The sequence below is a fragment of the Zosterops lateralis genome (genome assembly GCF_965231275.1).
Source record: "Zosterops lateralis genome assembly, chromosome: 14".
Taxonomy (NCBI): domain Eukaryota; kingdom Metazoa; phylum Chordata; class Aves; order Passeriformes; family Zosteropidae; genus Zosterops; species Zosterops lateralis.
In genome coordinates this window covers 16,973,566-16,994,072 of record NC_139774.1, presented here as the reverse complement: position 1 = coordinate 16,994,072, position 20,507 = coordinate 16,973,566, and the positions used below count along the sequence as shown (strand labels likewise).

At 41.9% G+C, this 20,507-nt stretch overlaps 1 protein-coding gene across 4 annotated transcripts in view; it reads left to right on the top strand.

Annotated features, from left to right (window-relative positions):
- CSNK1A1 (casein kinase 1 alpha 1) overlaps window positions 1-20,028 on the top strand; it is a gene marked incomplete at its 3' end in the record, with an annotated part of 31,958 nt that extends 11,930 nt beyond the window's left edge. Inside the window, exons 3-11 of one of the 4 annotated variants that reach the window (XM_083871622.1) lie at window positions 238-364; window positions 2,014-2,112; window positions 4,532-4,615; window positions 7,362-7,501; window positions 10,600-10,678; window positions 11,668-11,742; window positions 13,056-13,162; window positions 14,029-14,141; window positions 19,147-20,028. In XM_083871622.1, coding sequence (XP_083727748.1) covers window positions 238-364; window positions 2,014-2,112; window positions 4,532-4,615; window positions 7,362-7,501; window positions 10,600-10,678; window positions 11,668-11,742; window positions 13,056-13,162; window positions 14,029-14,141; window positions 19,147-19,154 — 832 coding nt within the window. Of the gene's footprint in view, window positions 1-237; window positions 365-2,013; window positions 2,113-4,531; window positions 4,616-7,361; window positions 7,502-10,599; window positions 10,679-11,667; window positions 11,743-13,055; window positions 13,163-14,028; window positions 14,183-19,146 lie in introns of those variants that run through there. The other 3 variants (XM_083871620.1, XM_083871623.1, XM_083871621.1) reach the window with 3 other exon arrangements.
- Window positions 20,029-20,507: the final 479 nt, after the last annotated feature.

The following is a 20,507-nucleotide window of genomic DNA, read 5'->3' as shown; positions in this document are numbered from 1 at the left end:
CTTGGTTGTTGAAGTGGAGTAGTGTTTTCTCTTCAGGGAAAATTGCCAACTTGTGCGTTCTGCTTTGTGCTCAGACTTTTGTTTCCAGGAAAAATAAGATATTACCAGCATTAATTTCTCATTAGCTTTCAAGATGGAACATTAGTCAGCAACGTGCCCTTGCATCTGAGAGCCCTGAGGGATATCCTGGGCTGCATCAGGATTGCTGCTAATGCCTGATCATTTCTTTCCTTGCAGGTGGTATGGTCAAGAAAAGGACTACAATGTTCTAGTCATGGATCTTCTGGGGCCCAGCCTGGAAGACCTCTTCAACTTCTGTTCTCGCAGGTTTACCATGAAAACAGTACTCATGCTAGCAGACCAGGTACGTGCACACCTTGGTGGGAGCAGCCTCAGAGCCCTGAGGGATTCTCTGCAGAGTGGGATAAATAATTGATGCAGTGTTTTATACACTAAGTGAACGCTTGACCTAAATAAGGACAAAAGTAATGGTGGTTTCTGTGTGTGCTCTGCCCTACAAAGTGCACCGAGTGGGAGGGCACTGCAGCTGCTACTTTAAGGGCAACTTCATTAAAATATTCAACTAATTTGGGTGGATTCACTGCCAGTATCACCACTGGTGTTGTGGTTTGGGGGCTGGAACAGTCTCCAGCTGTGGGTGATGTGATTTGATGGGACCTGTGGTGACAATGTGCAAATCTGTCCCTGTAGCCTCCAGGACCAGACAGTGAGCTAATAATAAATAACTGCCTTGCTTTTTGGTCCTCACAGACACTTCTTAAAGCTGTTAGTGGAAATGCCACTCTACCTCCAACATAATCGAGGCCTCTAAAACGCTCTGAAGTCTTTTTTTATAGCAGTTGATATTTTTCCAACTTGGTCATGAGAATCCAGCCTTTGAAACAAGCAGCCATATTTATTTCTTGCTGCTTAAATAAATGACTTGATTGTGCTGCCTTCAGCTCCTTGAAAAGCAGTGAGGGTTTTTCAAGTTGAATTTTTTTCAATGGTAGTTGAAATTTCATCTGATATTACGTAATTGATATCAGTACCAAGTTGTCACTTGGCCAGATGCTCGTAGAATCCCAGGCTCTTGGCCAAGGAAGCTCAAGGCATTTGTCTGCAGACAAGGTCAGCTGTCCCTGTTCTCAGCTGCCCTAAGAGGGTGATGTTCTTGCTTTAGAGAGCCATTTGTCTGCTCCTTTAGCCAGAGCCTGGGTGTGACAGCATCTCCAGGGAGCCCACAAGGGATTTGTGCAGTGTCCCTTTGGATGATAAACATTAATTGGCTGTCAGCTGGGAAACAGGCAGAAGTGAGGGATATCTGTGCTCAAAAGTGGCTTTTAGTCCAGCAAACAGCTGTCAGGGGTGTGATGTAACAATCTCCAGCCTGCAAGAGGAGTTTTTGAGGAGCAAGAGGAGCTTTTGAGGAGCTGCAAAGCTGTGCCACATAACCACAGGCTGTGATCTCACCCACAGGAAATGGGTTGGCCCTGTGTGATGACACAGATGTGCCAGAGCTCCTCCATGTCTGCAGAAATTCTGGGTTCAGGGTAGCCCAGATATGACAGGGTGGGCCACCATCAAGTTGTGACTTGCTCCATGAAAGCTGTTACCTGGAACAGTGATGTTTGATGAATGAATAACCAGATGAATGAGTAACTGGGACAAGGGGAGGGAGTGAGCTTTAAAATTGGCTTGTGGTAGCTGTAAAACCTTCCAAGAAATGAAAAAAAAATACTTTTTAATAGGATGCTATAGTTAGAAACATGAATTTCAATATCTGGGAAATATGCAGGTATTTAATCTGCCAGTTCCTGACCAAGATTATGGAGTTTTAACATGGAAAAAAAGATATTCAGACAGCATTTTAAAAAAATGGTTTTCATTAATCAAATGCATAAAATGAAGTTGCAGAGGAAGGTAACACTAAAAAAGTCATGCTTTCACTGAAGGTTTAATGAAATGTCTTGCTCTCTTTGAAATCTTACATGTTGCTGTTTTTTTTTACAGATGATCAGTAGAATTGAATATGTGCACACAAAGAATTTTATACACAGAGACATTAAACCAGATAACTTCCTAATGGGTATTGGGCGTCACTGTAATAAGGTTAGTCCAAAGCTCTTTGTTTCCAAGCTGCAGAGAGAATGCCTGTGTGATTTGATTCCAGCTGCACAACTTTTGTAAAATCCATTGCCAAAACTGCTTATTTTGGATGCTAAACCACAGTTCTTGGGTGTGAGAACTTGGTTTTCTTGGTGTCCACTTGTAAATGCTGTGGGTCTCTGACCCACCCTGGGAGATGCACTTGATTGCAAGATGATTTCTAGACTTGCAACAAGGTTATAAACTAACCCTGGAGAATACTTGGCTACTTCTTTCAAGATGTCTGTTGTCATAGCATTTTATTCCTCTGTGATAAAAGCCAAATCCTGTCTTTGGCTTTGGGGCTGAACTTCCTAGGATGAAAACAATTTATGCCAACGTGGGAACTCCTGACCTACCAGTCAGCAGGGCATTAAATCTTTGCAGTGACAGACTGGTAAAGTCTCTTCAGCCATCAGAATTGTGGATAAGACCAAGAGCCAACATGCAGATGCCTTTATAAATAAAAGAAATGATGCAATTAATGTTAAGCTGTAGAACACCTGCTGTACAACAAAAAAAATTTTGTCTCAGTTTACTTTGTTGGGGTGGGGAAAAAAAGCTGGGGGTGGGTGGGGTGGGCTGAGGTTGTTACACTTTTTGGGAAGGGTAAACATAGTCAGAAGTGCATGTTTCCTGCCTAGAAGGCAACTTTTTTTTCTTTTCTTTTTAGTTTTCTTGAGTGAAATATGCTTAATCCTGCAATTTGTATGTCGAGCTCGGGCAGACAGGCAGCATTGGCAATGCATTAAGCATGCTACTGATTAGAAATTAACTTGAGGACAAATGTACGTGATCAAGCTGTTTATTGGAAGCAAGATTCCCACTTATCTTCTCTAGATGCCATCCCAGGATGTCTCATCTGGTTAGGCACTACCAGTAATCAAAATGTTTACCTTTGTTTGCCTGTATGAATGCCAACTTCAGGGCCATGAGCATTAGAAGGGGGAAAGCTTGGATAATATGTGAGATAACAGCTCTTGTCTGAAGAGGTGCAATGCACTGAGTGTTTAGAGACAACCATTGTTGGAAAAAGCTTGTAATTCCAGCTGAAAGGCAGTCTTTATGTAATCCTGTTGCTGTTAAACTTTGTTTGTTCCCAAGTTTCATACTTTTCACTCTGTACAGCTCTATTTTTCTCTGCTGTTGTTGAGCAGTTTAGGCTCCTTAATTTTCTGGCATAACTCAAAGTTAGAACTTGAAAACTTTTATTTTGGTTTTTTCCTAGTTTTAGTTTCTGATTTCCAATTGTTCTTTTTTGGGCCATTTTTCTATACTTTTGCACAGTCATGCTAGGTTGGCATTGCTGCACTCCAGTTCATCTTGGTGTGGATTAATGGCCTAGAAATTGCTGCTGTGCTTACTTTAGAGGAGGAACACATTAGATTTGCATCAGCTGAAATGAAAGACAAAATTGTCTACAAACCATTGGATTTTTTTCCCCATTAGTTTAGGGAGCCATGCAATGTTATGGTGGTAAAACACTGTCTGTGGGCATGGGCTTCACTTATGTGTCAGGGAGGTAGTTCCTGACCCAAGTGCAAATTAATAATTTTACATGAACAAAAATGTGGAATGGGTTCCTTCAGTTTGGAATCAAGTGCTTTGTCTAGGAAACACTTGCCACCAATACAGTATTCAATGTTTCTTTTTTGTAACCAAGTGTAGTTTTGGGGTTTTTTTAGAGATGACTCTACACAGTTTAAAGAAAATCAGTCACAAAGACTAGAGCAGCATGGTAATCTTGTTCCAGTAGCTTCCTGTCAGTTACATAAAAAAAAAAAAAATTGATTTTTTTTTTCCAAATTTTGATTTGGTGATTGGGAGAAATTTTGCTCCCACCTTAAAAGACGAATTTCCAGCTCTGCTAGAAATAAGCCCTGCATGCTTATGAAAGTAAACTTTAAGGTGACTAAATGCCTTCTACCTCTTCCTTACTGAAGATTTAACTTTTTCTAAATGTCTTTTGGGGGAAGGGCAGTTTGTGGAACCAAAGGCTGCTTTTGTAAGCAAAAACTCAAATTTCCTTTTTTAAATAGAGCCAAATGTCACCATTGCTATCCCTGGTTAAGGCAGTGCCATTTTGGAGCGGCTCACGGTTGAAATTTACCTTGTCCCATCTGTCAAATTTTCTCCTTGGAAAAAAAAAAAAAAACCAAACCCAATAATATTGCTATAAACAATCAAACTATTACTCAAAAAATAAAAAAAAAAGATGGAAAGAGAAGAGTTTTTTTGAAAAGTACAGTGCTTGGTGGAAGAAGGATGGCATTTGGCTACCCTGTTCTTTCTCGAACGCCTCGGTGTTGCCTGTCTGCGCCGGCCAATGTTGCAATGTAAGCAAGACTGTTTGATGCACTGCCACCCTCTATTGTTTGTTCAGTGTTTAGAATCTCCAGTGGGGAAGAGGAAAAGAAGCATGACTGTTAGTACTTCTCAGGACCCATCTTTCTCAGGATTAAACCAGGTCTGAACTGTCTCCTATTCCAACCTCAACCCCAAATTCATGTGCTTTATTTTTGTTTCGGTTATTTTTTTTTTTTTTTCTGTTTGGTTTGGTTTATTTTTTTTGTTTTTTATTTCGTTTTTCTGGAGAATGTAGACCTTGCAAAAGCACCTCTTATGTTGGCATTATTCAGACATACTTGGCAAACATGTAACATTACTAAGATGTTTCCCTGTGGCGCTTGTTTAAATTGTGGAATTATTTCTCAACTTTGATAGGGATAAATGTACCTGCTTGATTTCAGGTGCAGGTTTTATTTGTGGTCTTTCCAACTCAAAAGGCAATTTCCTAAAAATGTGGTGAAGGATAGACATGAAATAGCAGTTCTCCTCCCTGCCTTGCTGAGGCTTCCTGCAGTTCCTGTGGATGCACGTGGAGAAGTTCTGTTCTCACTTCAGCCAGACTCCTCCCCGTACAGATTGTGTTCAAAATCACCCCAAATGTGTAATGAAGACTTATTATTTCCATCCGTTGTGCTTAAAAGCTGAAATGACTCCAACAAGCTGTGTCTTGGAGAGAAGCAGGAGCTTTATCTCGTAGTGTCTGATGTTGTATTTCTGACTCTTGAAGAGAAGATGAATTGCAGAGAGAGGAAGACATTTGGCAGTTGGTAGCAGGACAGCTGGAAATTGCTGAATATGAATCACTGCTCAGGAGCTTGGCCATTGGTCCACAGCTTTCCACAATAGTCTCCATGGATTAAATCCCAGGCGGATTCCTGCTGTACACAAGCTGACAGGCTTCTGTTGTCTGCTTCTGAAACTTTCTTATCACAGGCACAGGCTTTGATCTACTTCTCCAGTTGCTCTTGGCAAAAATCGTGCCCTACTTCTCCAGTTTCCTGCTGATAGTGCAACAAACAGAATAAAGGTGGTGTGAGGTTATCTGGGAATGTGTTCCTGAGGGCTGGCACTGGGACGTTCTGTGCTCATCCAAATTGGGCTCTGTGTCTCCCAGCTTAATTCTTTCCTGGAGGGACACACTCCTTTGCCTTCAACCCATCCACAGGGAAATACAGACTGATCCTGAGCTAGGGAACCGAGCAAACTCCCCCAGGGAAGCTGCTGATCTAAAGTAATAGCCAGTTACAGGTCTGTGTTGTGGACCAAATCAGAAAATGAGGGATTGCATTCGAGCTCAGGCTTTGCTTCTAGGAAAGCTGCAGCACAGCAATGACATAAAGCTTTATATTGTCTGCTTTGGGATTCAATATCAGATATTTCCTGGCATATCAGATGGTTTCCTGGCAGCCTGGGAACATATCCATGGAGTAGCTGCCTGTAGTGGGTGCAGCACAGCCAAGCCCCACACCTTGCTGAGCTGTCTGAGCAGTGGAGTTGATTTAAAAACTTGGGTTTATGTCTCTTGCTCCAGGCATTCTGGGCTTTCAGGGTGACTTTGACCTGAACAGCAAATGTAGCACTGCAGCTTTGTGTTTGCATATAAATCATGGTAAGACTTCAACCCCAGGTTTTCTGTTCTGACACCAGTAGTTTAGGAGGCTTTTAGCTTTGCTTTTCCCTGTCTAGGCTGCTGTAGTTGGTAAATCTTGGATCAGAATCCTGAACCATAACTATTCTTCAGAAACTTTCAGTATCTTGGATACTTGATTTAGAGTTGAATTTCCTAGTTCACAACACTTCCAGTGTGCCAGTGACTCCCCATTTCAACCTTGGTTGTATTTTAGTCTCCAGTTTGCTTTTAAAGATATATATTTATTTCTGGAATCAGCTTTAATGTGATAATGAGTTGTTTTTTACTGAGACTTTATCAAACTTTAAATGTCTTCTTTCCATCATGTTCTGCCCCCACCCAAGTTCCTTTTGCAGCACTGCTCAGTCTGTAGGGATTGCAGTCCTTGATCCTGTAGCATTAATCCAGTGTTGGAATCAGGATTTATAGCTTGAAGTCTGAGTGTTAGAATTTAAAAAGTTCTTTATGTACTTCTTTCTGCCTCAGCTTTTTTTGCCTAGTCCTGAAATCTTGCCCAGGAAGGCAGAGCCTGGATGACCCTTTGTAGGTGGTCAGTTGGTAATCAGCACACTGATTACCACACACTCATTTTTACCACACACTCAGGTTGCTAAATACCAAACCATTGGGCAAGGCTTGGTTATTAGAAACCCAAATTGGATCCATTCCTTGGCTTCAGCTTCCTGGCCCTGTTAAAACCCAGCGAGTTTGTCCTGCTGCTGTGGCAGTGTTCTGGGAGCCTTTAAATGAGCCAAGAACAAGCTGTCTTGTTTGCTGGGGAAGGTTTTGGCCTTGTGCTCTGCAGAATGCCCACTGTTCTTTGAGACAGGAGGTTGCAGGATGTGCCTCGTGCATTAATTAACTCTGTGTGTGTGACCTGCTCCGGTGCCAGTGGGGTTTGGGATGTGCTTTCACCACCTTCCTCCCTCAGCTGTGCACCGCAGCCATCAGACTACAGTAGTGATAGAAAATAGTTGGTAGAGCTAAGCTCCAGGGGCTCAGTAGCACCATCTAATCCATTCTAGGGGATTGAGAAAAGGCTCGAACTAATTCACCATTGAGTTTTTAACTGACTAGTTAAAGCTGGTTGCGCCTCCGCACTGTTACTTTGCTTCTTTTAACTGTAGGCTGTTACATTGTCTGGGTGTCTTAAAACATAGCTAATGCCTAGTGAAAGAAGTTGGGAATTTGGGGAATTGGATGGGAATCTAACCTATTTTCATTTTTCTTGAAGTTATTCCTTATTGACTTTGGTTTGGCCAAAAAGTACCGGGACAACAGGACAAGGCAACACATACCCTACAGAGAAGACAAAAATCTCACTGGCACAGCTCGATATGCCAGCATCAATGCACACCTTGGCATTGAGCAGAGGTGAGTGCAACCTTCTGGAGGGTGCAGAGGTGTTTGGAAACTCCTGAGCTCATTTTATATGAAAAGTGTCTCCATCCCTTTGCAAGTGTTCTTCCTTTTGGCTGCCTGTGCAAGGATGGGGAAAATCTGAGCACCTAATTTGCTTCTTGAAGAGACTGTGTGTCTTGCAGACATCAGGTGGATGTTCTGCATATTATTTTGGCTTTTTAAAGGCTAAGCCATACTTTGATGTGGGTCTGTCAGAGGCCCTTCACACATAAAATGGTGCACTTTGCTGATGTGTTGGTACCTGTTGGCACCACTGCTGACTGGCTTGAGAAGCCTTTCTGTAAGCAGAAAGGGTTTTCTAAAGCTGGTGTCTGGCCTGTTTTCTCACTCTCTTCAACTTAGTAAACCATTATTTCTCCTTTTGCCTGCAGGCAAGACTTAAATACCTTCAGTCACACTTTATTTTAGTTTCTGGTGCAGTCATGTCTGTAGGTATGTCCACATGTGTGTGGATATAGTTATCTATTTGAGCTTTGCTTAATCAACAAACACATTTTTATCTTCTGGATCAAAAGCATTTTGTTCCTACAGAATGCTAGTGAATTTACAGTGGAGAGAGCACTTCAGGTTGTTTGGGAGTGTTAGATACTCATGGGATAATAAGGGATGCATCTCATCCTTACATCTGTGCCTAAATATTGTAATGGATAACTGAAGAGTGTGGCTTTACCTCTCTTGGATAGTTGAAGCTTCCAGGAGTGTCTGTGCCTCTGACCTTTGTGTTAACCAAGATGGGAATGACAGAATTTCTCATGGTCAGCTTCAACAGAACATGTAACCCACAAATGATTCTTTTAAATGCTCCATATTTCCTTTTTTTAAAAAAACTTTAATTTCTTTAAGGATCCTTCAGGGTATTTTATTGTCTGTCAGTGTCATCATTTAAGCCAGCTTGGCATGTGGCTCAGGGAGGTAAATGACAGGTGTCACTTCTGAAATAAATAAATTTCATAGATCCCAAGCAGTTCTGGTAAGGGAATATCTGTACTTGCACCTGGGAGTGAAGGAGAGATCCTTCCTCCAAAAGGATGTTCCTTTTAAATTTAATTGGACACCAAAAAATGAAGTTAGTTGTATTTTACACCATATCTGCTGGTAATGGGAATTCTGTTATAATTAGAAATGTAGGTTGGTGCTTGCTACAAGCTGCTAAACTGTCTAGGTCAAGCCAGCAATGAGGCAAAGAAGTAATGCATTCCTGTAATCAAGAGAAACCAGTTCTGGAGCTTATGGCAGAATATTTCAACCTCTAGTCCTGTACTTTTAACTGTTACAGAACACGTTTTCCTACAGGTAATGACAGCTGTACTCAAGGAGCTGTTTGCAATGTTACTGATTTTAATAATGGAGAGGATTGTCCTGTTCTTCAAATCCTGAAAATTACTTCTATTGATATATTGTAATAATGTACCCATTACAGATTTACAGAACTAAATGTTTCCTACTACAGGATCATGACATTAAACATTAAAACAATGAGCTGAGTAGGGGGTGGACACTCTTAATCCCTTTATTGCTCCTGAATTTATCACTGCCTTCTCACAAAACATAATTTTATGTCCTGGCCCTGCACAGGTTCACTGAACACTGCTGGTGATTAAAATCTGCAGTTGCAATAGAATTAGCAAGTTCTGCAGGCTGGAATTTGTGGGCTCAGTATCATTTTTCAGCCCCTTTGTCTGTGGTTTCATGTTGCAGCTGAGATGACCTCAGAGGTAGCTGCTGCTGAGGGGAGGCAACCAATCCTCTCTTCCCTGGGCACGGCAGAGCTTTCCTGGCCTTGTGCTAAAAGCTTTAGGGAGCCAAGCTGATTTTCCCCTGGGAGAGCTTTTCCTTTGTTCCCCGAAGGGTCACAGAGCCTGGCCCAGGAGGGAGGGGGTGCCAGGCTCTTCTGGTTATATGGGCTGGGCTAGAACACAAAACATCACCAACTTCTTTCTTCTCCTACCAAGATCTGCAGATAGATCAGGTTACAGCCTGTTCCCACTCCTGGGGAGCTGTTTTCTCCTCACCTTTGTGTGTAATCCTGTTTGCAATACCACTGTCAGCCTTTTGATCCCTTTGTTGGGGTAGGAGGTGTAGAGTCAGTCTTACCACCCTTTAAATCCTTCTCTGGGAGGCAGAGCAGCCGCAAAACCCACCAGGTTGTCCCTATAAGGGAGAAGGGAGGAGAAAAAGAAATTGTTTTTCTGCCTCGTATTAAATAGATGTCAGCTGCAGAAGGGCAGTCAGAGGAAAAATCTGATTTTACCACAGCTGGGAAGAGGCAACTTTGCCAAGAGGAAAAAAAAAAAAAAAAAAATCCTGGATTGTGTTTTCCACTCCAGTGAACTGTGCTGGTCTTAGTGCTCAGGAAAGCTGTGAGCAAAGTACAGTGATGTTCATGTGGCCAGAGTGGGGATGTGGAACATGAGCAGGGCAGAAAGCATTTGAGAGTTGTTCAAATTCTCAGTGAAGTCTGTGGCTGGATCACTTTGGAGTTCTCCTGACTTTTGTGGGAAGAAGGCAGAGGCACCTCTCAGATTGCTTCATGCACCTTTATAAATATTGCTGCCTTTTAAAATCAGAGACAGCTCAGAGGTTTTTCACAGAAGGGAAGGAGGAAAGGAGCAATGCCCTTTAGGGGCCAGGTGGTCAGGATTGATCCCAGACTGAGCCAACATTCAGGGAAAGATTTTACTGACATGATGTTACAGCTTTATTGACCCCATTAACCTCATTCTCTCTTACAATGCATTCCATGGTTCCTACAGGAAAATCTTCAGTTTCTTGCCCAAACTACTTAATAAGGCAGGAAAGACATTTCATTTTTCTTTTTTTTTTCCCTAAAATTTTTGTTTCAGTGTAACTGCAGATGGAAACTCAAAACACACAGTACATACAGAATATTCCTTGCTTAAAAAGTAAATAGCATCTCTTCCTATCTTGAGGTTCTCTTAGGCTTCTTTCCTGAATTATTTTTTTAATTTAAATTTTTGAATGCTAGCACTGTGGAATAAAGTAAGAAATGCCAGAATTTGTAATTCTTTGTGTTTTTTTTCCTCCTGCAGTCGTCGGGATGACATGGAGTCTCTAGGCTATGTATTGATGTACTTTAACAGAACCAGTCTGCCTTGGCAAGGATTAAAGGTAGGTTATGAGGTTTTCTTTTCCCTCCCCCACCCTTTTAATTTTATTTTTTTTTTCCATGTTTGGGTATCATGCTTCTGCCTGTCAGGTGGTTTTATATAATGTTTAGCCTCAGTTGTACAAAGCAGCTTTTCCCAAAGCTTGGTATTTATAGACTGTGGATTCTGCCTCTTACGCAGCAGGCAAAATGTGCATTGTTGGACTGTCTTAAAATTTATGCTAAACAATAGCTGACATCATCTTTGCCAGTTATTGTCCTGTTGCAGGCTGAGGCCCCTTTGGGAAATAGAAAATAACATTGTTAGTGGCTTTTTGAATTGCTGGAGAGAGCATGGAAATAATCTCTTGCCTGGCAAGTTCAGCCTCAGTGGTATCTTCAGTCCAGGTTATGGCACAACTGAATAATTATTAACTGCAGCAGGCTTGTTCAGGATTTCCATGTATGGGAGCCAGCTACAAACGTGGCAGACATTTCTTATTTCACTTATTTAGACACCAGTGATTGGTTTTCATGTTTTAATTGTTTTTCTTCCCTCCGTGTGAGAATTGTGTAATTCCAATGATGTTGCAGCTGCACAGTTTCTAAAAAAGCAGCAGCTTGTGGGTCACTGGAACTCTTCAGCTGCAAAATGAATGTGAGGGGTGCTGAAGCAGCCCTGAATGGGGCACTGAGTGGGAATTAATACAACTTTGGCAAATGTAGCTGCAAGTCTGGTGTGGTTAATGGACAAAAGCAGCAGCTAGAACTACACGAGCTGTGCCATGTGATGGGAGCATTAGACTGCGACAAATGGTATTAAACTGTGGCCAAATCTTAATACCAGATTGACCTTCATTCTCTTTGCAATAAGTGTGTGGGACTTGGAGATTTCACATAAAATACTTATGGTTGACCAAAGGATTTTTGTCATTTTTTTTTTTTTTACTGCTGTCCTTGTTAATCCAGTGTTGCACAATATCTCTTATATTGTGACCTACATGTTCCACAGGCTGCAACAAAGAAGCAAAAGTATGAAAAGATTAGTGAAAAGAAAATGTCCACTCCTGTTGAGGTTTTGTGTAAGGTAAGAGTTTCCAAATGATGTCACACTGTGAAATGGAAATTCTTTTCTTGCTTGGTTTGTTGTTTGGGTTTTTTTTGTTTTTTTTTTTTTTTTTTTTGTCTAAACTTGAGCCAATATATTAAATAGCCTCACATGGCATTTGCTGCTGAATAATACTGCTTTGGCAGGCACTGGGTGCCTTGTGTTTGGCCACCCAGCAAGACAGGGAATTGTGTGTGCAGGGCAGCATTTGCTGCTGTTCCTTAGCAAAGTTCATGGCACCACCATTCAGGTCTTGCTGTGTGCTGGCTGTGCAAGCTCCCAGCTCTCTTACGTGGGGAGTGTTCAGTTCTTCAACGTTTACAGTGCAAGTTTGACATCAGAGGTAAATAAGTAACCAAGGTGGAGCTGTCTGGTTTGTCCAAATGCTCTTTCTGCCTCTCCAGGAGGATTCATATTGTCTGCCCTAACTCAGATAGTGGTTGTAGTGGAATTTGATGCAAGTGATCTTTGTTTTTCCAAGATTTTCCTTTGAATCTTAAGATTCCTCTCCCACTGTGGCATCCAAGTGCTTCTTAACAAAGATCCTTGAGAGCCCAGCAGGGTTTGTGCACCTCAGACAGCAGCACCAAGGATTGCACTTTCTAGTCCTACACATCTCTATCCCCAGAGTCTGACAGCATCTCCCAGGCTGTTGAACTGTTCATGGAATGATTTAGTTTGGAAGGGACCTTAAAAAATCATCCAGGGCCACCCTCCACTAGCCCAGGTTGCTCAGAGCTCCATCCAGTGTGGCCTTGAATTTCCAGGGATGTTACACCCTGTGATTTTTTTTACAGCACTGTTCTGTGTGCTATTACCTATTACAGCTGGGCTTTCATACAGCATTAAATGTTTAAAAATGTAAGGCAGAAAATCTTTTGAAAGAGATTTTCATAATTTAAGTTTTCACACTTAATGCTTGTTAACTGACCTTGTCTCTACTATGTTCAAGCAGATTATTAAGGAAACAAGAGTGAGTCTCTTACCAGATAATTATCATTATTTTAGAGTTTTAGTTAATAAGAACAAGGTTTAATTAGGATGAACAATGTGCTTTATAAAGAAGTTAAATGTTGAAGGTTCTGGTAGCAGAGAGTTTATGAAGGAATGTGTACCTGAGCAAATCCACATGCTGAAATACAGAATAAATTAACAACTAGGGGCAAAGTGGAATCAATTCATCCATCTACAACAAGTTCTCCTCTCCTCTTAGATACAGATGTAGATCTTTTTGCCTTTGTTGGAAGGTTTTTGCTGCAAGCCATGGCTTGATTAACACTGTTGATTTACAGGGGTTCCCTGCAGAATTTGCCATGTACCTGAACTACTGTCGTGGCCTGCGCTTTGAAGAGGCACCAGATTACATGTATCTGAGGCAATTATTCCGTATTCTTTTCAGGTCAGTCTCCAAGTGGAAAAGTACAGAAACTTCTCAGGGCTCCAGTTGGGAACTGCTCTGTGGGACTGGCACTGCAGAGAGCAGCTCCTTGTGTGTGTGTGGTGTAGGGAGTTCTTCTGGGACTTCCTTTCATTTCAGAGCTTCAAAAGCTGTTTAAAGGACCTGAAAATTATTGTTCAATGTTAAAGAGAAAGGGAGAAGATCCTCTTGTTTTTGCACTGTGTGATGTGACCACAGGGTTGAGCCCATGCTTCAGGTTCTGTTGCAAGTACCTTATGAAATTGACCCCTTGGTGTAGAAGTCTTTGAAGCTTTTTATGTTTGGAAATTGGTGCTGGGCCCAGCAGTGGTTCCCAGGAGAGAAATTTCAGTGGAGGAGAAGAGTGCTGCTTCATTGAGCTCGTTAAGAGCAACTGGAACATAAATTCCACCTTGTGCAGTGAACAGCATCTGTCAAAAGAAGGGCTGGTACTGATCTCTCGAGTCTCCCCCCAGGTTTCTGGAATCCAAAGAATTCCTATTCAGTGATGTACAATACTGCAGTCTCTCCTTGAAATTATATTATTATTTAAAATAAAAAAAAAAGCTCAGAAGCTCAGTGCAGACAGTGGGTGAGCTGGGCTGGGAGGAAGTGCTGCTTCCACGAGTGCAGACCTTTGTGTAAGCAGTGAGTAAATGCTGCTGGCTGGCATTTGGGCTTGCTGCAAGAATCCCTTTAAGTTAGTAATACTTAGCATTTCTATACCATTCATAATCTCCAAAGCAGCTTACAGAAGGAGCTATCCCCCTAGCTGTGGGGGATTTCAGGCAAGGCTTGGTGTCAGCTCTGATGTGTTACAGCAGAACATTATTTCCCTCTTTTTGCAGGACCTTGAACCACCAGTATGATTACACATTCGACTGGACAATGTTAAAGCAGAAAGCAGCACAGCAGGCAGCCTCTTCCAGTGGGCAGGGGCAGCAGGCCCAAACCCCCACAGGCAAGCAAACTGACAAATCCAAGAGTAACATGAAAGGTTAGTAGCCAAGAACCAAGTGACGTTACAGGAAAAACAAAAAAAATTTCCACGAATTTGGACAACGGCGGCAATTCCAAGTGTTAGATCAAGGAGGTGGTTTAAAAACTACATTTGGCTCTCAAATTCAAAAGCAAAACCAAAAGACGTCCTTGGAGAATTTGACTACTAACTTTATACCAAAATGTCCTTGTTATTCATATCATTTCTTCTGGGGATGTTGGGTCATTTTTTAACCACTGCATCTTTTGCCTCCTGCATTAACCACTTTCCAAAAAAACAAGAAACTGACTTGGTGTTGGGAATGTGACATTTTTTTATTTATTTTGATTTATATATATACATATATATCTCCTTATATATGTATAAATATATAATGCAATCCAAAATCCTAGACCTAACACTTCTTAAGGGATAATTCTCATTGACTAGGCAAGGATCTAGAGACTTTGGGTTCTGCTCTGTGGCAGCTGGTACAGTGCTGTGGGTTTGCTTTTGTTCTGTATGCCTCAAACACTGGGAACAGAAAATTGTGACTGCTCTGGCTTCCTCCAGTGGGTTTACATTGAGACATTTGGTCCAGGGTTCAATGAAGGGACCAGTGAGCTCAAAATGCCTTGTCTAAATCAAGCAGTAACCCCAAACTGCTGTGGATTGCCAACTCACAATTTTCTGAAGAATCTGGGTGCTCTGGGGTGGGGCTTCAGGTTTCCTGATGATTTTTTTTTTTTTTCAATGTTTCTAGGTTATGGTTTCAAAGGGAAATGTTGTGACATGTTCAAATGTAATTGTGTAATAACTGAAAACTGAGTTCTGAAAAGACACATCATTTTTTTTCCCCCACATGGTCTAGAAGCTTTTAAAATATTTTTTATTTTGTGATGTAAATGTGCTGGTGTGAGTCTGGTGATTCCCTAGAATGAAACTGCCACATCTGTGCATTTTTGAGCCAGTCTTGCCATGAAACCAATTCCTCCAGCTGAGCTGTGAGGACAAAATTGAAACTAATGATATTGTGTCACTGAGAATAGAAAAGGAAGGTTTAAATTCTGTACTGAGGCATTGCTGCTCTTCAGTACCTCTTGTCTGTCATTTTTATATGTATAAAATTATATACTTGGCTACCATGACAATCCTGGAAATCAAAGAAATGCAGAAGTGTTTACAATAAACTTAAACATTTTTCTTCACTTACTGTGGCAGCATTCAAACCTTACCAGGTGTCTTTAGTCAAAACAGCTATCAAAAAAACCACATTTCATCCAGAATAAATGAAGTAGTAAAATACCTGCTGCTTTTCCCAAGGTTGAAGCGGTTCTTGGAAAAAAAAAAAAAAAACAAAACAAATTTGTAGATGCCATTAAATGTCAGATTTTTGGCATAAAGACTGGCTGGACATGACAGAGGCTGGAAACCAGTTCCTTCAGCTGCAACACCAGTAGCAGACTGGGTGATTAAGCACCTGGGCTGGGATTGTTTCCTGAAATAGAGAAACTCAGACTGAAGTTCAGAACCCAGCCCAGTTTAGGGTGTGGAGAGGTTGGCTGGTGGAGCAGGAGAAGATAATTTGAGCAAAAAAATGCACATTCCTCACAAGAGCGAAGGCTTTGCAGGAGGTGATGATGTGTAAGTGGAACCTGCCCTGAAAATCAAGTTGTGAGCTGGTGAAACACAATTTTGCTGAAGTGTTCTGAGGTTTAATATGCTGCTCTCCTGGCTCACTCAGACAGTCTCTGCCCAAATGCTGCGTGTGAAGAAAGAAAAGGTCATTAAAGTGATTATCTGCCTGCACCTTGAAGTGATGCTGCAGTGCCAGAGAGCAGAGCTGAGCTCACTGCCAGGCACAGGGAGCAGGGAAGCTTTGCCTGGAGCCTTAGAGCATTTCTAATCACTGATTTACATTCCTTATCACCCTGTCCTTTGGTAGAGACTCCTTGCTACAACTAAAATGAAATTCCTGGTGTTTTAACTCAATTTCACTGGGTTTTTTGGGGAATGACTCTCTTCTTCCCTCCCCATCACCACGAAAGGCTTGTGACCCTTGGATCAATCAAACTGTAATGTCAGCAGAGCATTAAAGCAATGCTTGGCAAACTTCTGAAGACTTCAGAGGCTTCATCTCTTCATCAAAGTAAAGTTTCCCAGATTCCTAAAACCCTACATGTCTTTTTGTGGGGAATTCTGCCTATTAATGAAGATTTTTTTGAACCCAGCTAAGCTGAAGGGAGGAGGCTGTATGGCTTGGATGCTCTGTCACATTGGAGAGGATGAAATACCTGGTTATTTTTTTCTGGATTTCAGTTAAATTCTTTTGTAGTTGCTGTGTGGAAGTGGTTTAAAAGCCTTTCTGGTATCAAATGTTACCCCTCTGGTAACCATATCCATTGAACTGGAGTCCTGCAAAGAGCAAATTACAGGTGTAGTTTATAAATTGCTGTTAAAGATGAGCATCTGGGCAGGGTGAGCCAGAGAAATACAGACTAATTGTTTGTCCACTGTGCTCATTTACAATCATTCCTGACTTCCTCAACTCAGATCCATGTTAAATCATCAATGAATCCTAGAGTTTATCCAGGGTAAATATTCTGCTTGGTTCCAGAATAACCTGTTCTGTCCATGGCCTTTTTTTTTTTCCTCTTCATTTTTTTTTTCCCTGCCCCTCTCTGGAACTCTGTGCAGTGTCTTTTGTAACAGCCAGATCAGCTGGTTTGGAACTTGGGAGAGGTGAACTGTTCCAGCAGACAGAGCTCTGCTGACTCGGGGAAGTTGGGCTGCCTCTCTTTTGCCAGTGCAGCAGTTGTTCAGGTGTGATTTGTAACTGTGCTTACACACTCAGCTTCTCTCAGTCATAAAAGTGACTCAAGCAGTCAATCTGCGGGATAAAGTCTACCAGTTCCATTTGGGAGAGGTGTTTTTAATTCCTGGCAGATTCTGGGAGGCAGTCAGATGGTCCATTAATATTTGCCTGTGGTGGTGGCAGGATTGCTCAGAACAGACTGAGGCTTCTCTGCTTGAGAATTAGAATCATTGACAACTGAATAGTTCTCACTTGCTTGTCTGGAAAGATGGAGAATACCCAAAGTTTGAGCATTTCAAACTGGGGAGGTTTTTAGGGAATGTCACTACAGTTGCTGCTCCCCTGTCAATCAGATCTTCAGCCGTGGTAATAATAAAGGAATTTGAGGATCCCTCAAATTTTCAGAGGTTTGGGCAACACCTCAGAGGGACAAGGAGTGATGATTTGGCCCTTTATGGAGTGAAGATCTGTGGAAGAGGTGCCACCATGAGCTCTCCAGCACGTTCCTCATGCCAGGAGTGCTCTGTGTGCTCTGAGTATCCATCTCATCTGACAGCTGTGGTTGGGCTGTGTCTTAACAGGACTTTCAAGGGACATTTGGAGTTAAATCCAGTTCCCTGTTGCTCTCTGTAGCTTTAGCTGGGCATTTTCCTGCCCATCTTGCACTGGCTTTGAGGAGTTCTAATAGCAGCAGATCATTTGGTAGGATGTCCTTTGTCCTCAGGTTCAGGCTCCCATTTCTTGTGAAATCTTCAGACTTCTGAAGCAATGAGTTGATCTGTTTCTTTCCACACTCTTCCTTTGTTGACTTTGTTTTGGCTGCTTTGACGGAGAAAGTGGTTCAAAAGATGAATCAGTGTTCTCTGCTGAGCACACTCCATGGAAAAACAGCATAATTTTGGGTTGTGTGCATCAAGTAAGGATTAGGGAACTCAGGAGTCACTGGGATTTCTGTGGGAATTTGCACTCAAGTGGGAATGGCTGGCTTGATTCTTGTTTTTTTAATATGACCAGTGCTGGATAAAAAGAATTGTCCTTCAGTGTGTTAACACTGGATTTGAAACAGGTTATTTAACCTCTTTGAAATGACCTGTAGCCAGTTCTGGAAGAGTTACAGCCTTTTCCTGGGTGCTCTCCAGATACCTTCTGGACAGAATGTCGGACTAGCAAGACTTGTTTGCACTTGCTTCTCTCTGGATGACAGCACAAGCTATAGCTGAGGTCAGCTCTGTCTGTATTTCACCGAGAAGAGATTTCTGTTGCAAAAACTCGGAGCTGTTGCTGTGATGAAGTCACCCAGGGCCAGAGCCATCCTGTCTGGAGGGCATCCAGAACGGAAACCGCCTTGGCAAAGCCATCTTTGGTTCAGACTCCTGTTCCCTGTGCAAAGCCCATCCCTGTCACCTGAGTCACCAGCAAGGAGCACGGAGGGAGGACTGGCTTAGCTTGCAGTAACTGGTTCTCAGAGATGTGTGTGTGTGTGTATATTCTATTCCTGTGCTCTCCCTATCCCCCAATGTCATCTGTAACACTGACCATGAAAAGAACTGCTGTGCGTGCACCACCTCCCCTGTGTGATGTGAGTCAGCACTTGCCCTCCCCAAAGGCTGAGGTGTGCTGCTTCCCCAGGCCCTGTCACAGCTCCTGCCTTGTGTTGTGGCTGCCCCAGAGCGTGCTGCTGTGGGTTTGTGGTGACACCAGGGACACTGAGGTGAGTTGTCCCCTGCCCATCTGTGTGACACTGCCGTAGTGCGTCTCTGGAGAGCACCCTGCAGTCAGATGACAGCTTGACATTCAGGGATATAAACATGAGCCACTGCAGACGAGCGGAAAACAATCCTATGAAATTACATCCTGTTTCCTAGTGGCAATAACACAGCTTGTTTTCAAACTGCTGGGCCGAATTCCTGCTGGAGGAATGTGGCATCCAGCTGGTGCATTAAGCCCATTTCCCAGTGCAGCAGTAGGTGTGAGTCAGAGGTGTGTGAGCTCCAGAGCTGTGGCAAATGCTGGTTACCTTTGGAAATGGACACCAGGAACTCTGCAATTCCCAGATGGAGCAGCATTTTCCCCTTTGAATGACCATAACTGCTGTTTAATTCTCCTCCTGTGAAGGCTGTTGCTCGTTTTCCATCTCATATCAGTAAGTTTCCCCTTGTGTTTATCTTGCAGGTTTCTGAGCATGACGAGGATGGGACAAAGCAGAGCAGATCGGAGCAGGACTTGTCACTCCCCAAATCCTAGAAATTTTAGTTCATACACTTGCCAGTGGCTGTGGGCAACCATTTCCTTGGTGTAAAGAACTTAATATCAGTATAAACTGGCTCTGGGCAGTGTCAGTGATGCTGCACTTTGAGTTGTAGCAGCTGTAATTGTGAATATTACTGAGATAGTGAAACATGGTGTCCAGTTTTCTATTGCATTTTTTTCAAGTGGAAAAGTTAACTAATGGTTGACACACAAGTGGAGAAAATTGTGCATATGCCAATTTTTGTTACCTTTTTACTTTGAACTACACTGCTTATGAGATCTCATTGTTTTGGAAGAATGGCATGAACAGTCTTCGGCAACAGTTGTGATAATTGTAAATGCTCACAATTGTGCACTCTTTTTCTGGTTATTCCTCCCTGGGTTTTGAAAGTTGTACACTTAAAACATTCTTAAAGTTGTTGGCTTCTATGTGCAACATACCAAGCCAGCTGACATGGTAGTAACCAAAGATTCCAGTTTTTAAGCATATGAAAGACTCTGCCTGCTTACCTGTGCTAGAAATAACAGCATCTAAAGTGAAGACTTTAAGAGAAACTTAGCGACTACTAGATAATCTTTAGGACTCTGCATTAACTCTATAATGTTCTTGGTATAAAAGGAAAAAAACAGCATATTTGTCACGAAATTTAGTTAACATCTTACAACTGAACCTGTATGTAAGTTGCTTAGATAAATGTAATCACTGTAAACATCTATATGATCTGGGATTTTGTTTTTATTTTGAAGCGGGAGCTTTTTTGTTTACAAGTTCATTAAAAACTAAAAACTGTTTCTGTAAGGAAATGAGATTTTTTTTTTTTAATTTGCCTTGTTAATTCAGTTTTAAGAAATTTACATTACCCTGTTTTTAAACCAAGTTTTAAGGCCATTTGTTAAGCAAAAGAAGTCATATTTCTTTCTAAATCATTTTAGATTTAGTGGTGTAACTCTTCCTCATTTTGTTTTTAAATGAATTTTGTATTTTTTCCTTGAGGGGGAAGGGGCAGTCTTGCATTTTTATAACCTGTTGTTTGAGACCAGCCCTCTATAATAAGATTGGAATTTTTTTAAAATGAAATGGCATCTTTTGCAGACCCTGGATTGGCAGCATTGCCGTGTCCTGCCTCGGCTGGACTGACTTGTGATTATTGCTGCTTTGGAGAAAAAAATTGGAATGGTTTGGGGAAAAAAACAGAAAAATTTGGATGGTTTGAAACCAAGGCATTTTCTTTCAAGTTCTTGTGAAGTGGATATGACCAGATTTCCTCTTGTTCTTGGGGGCA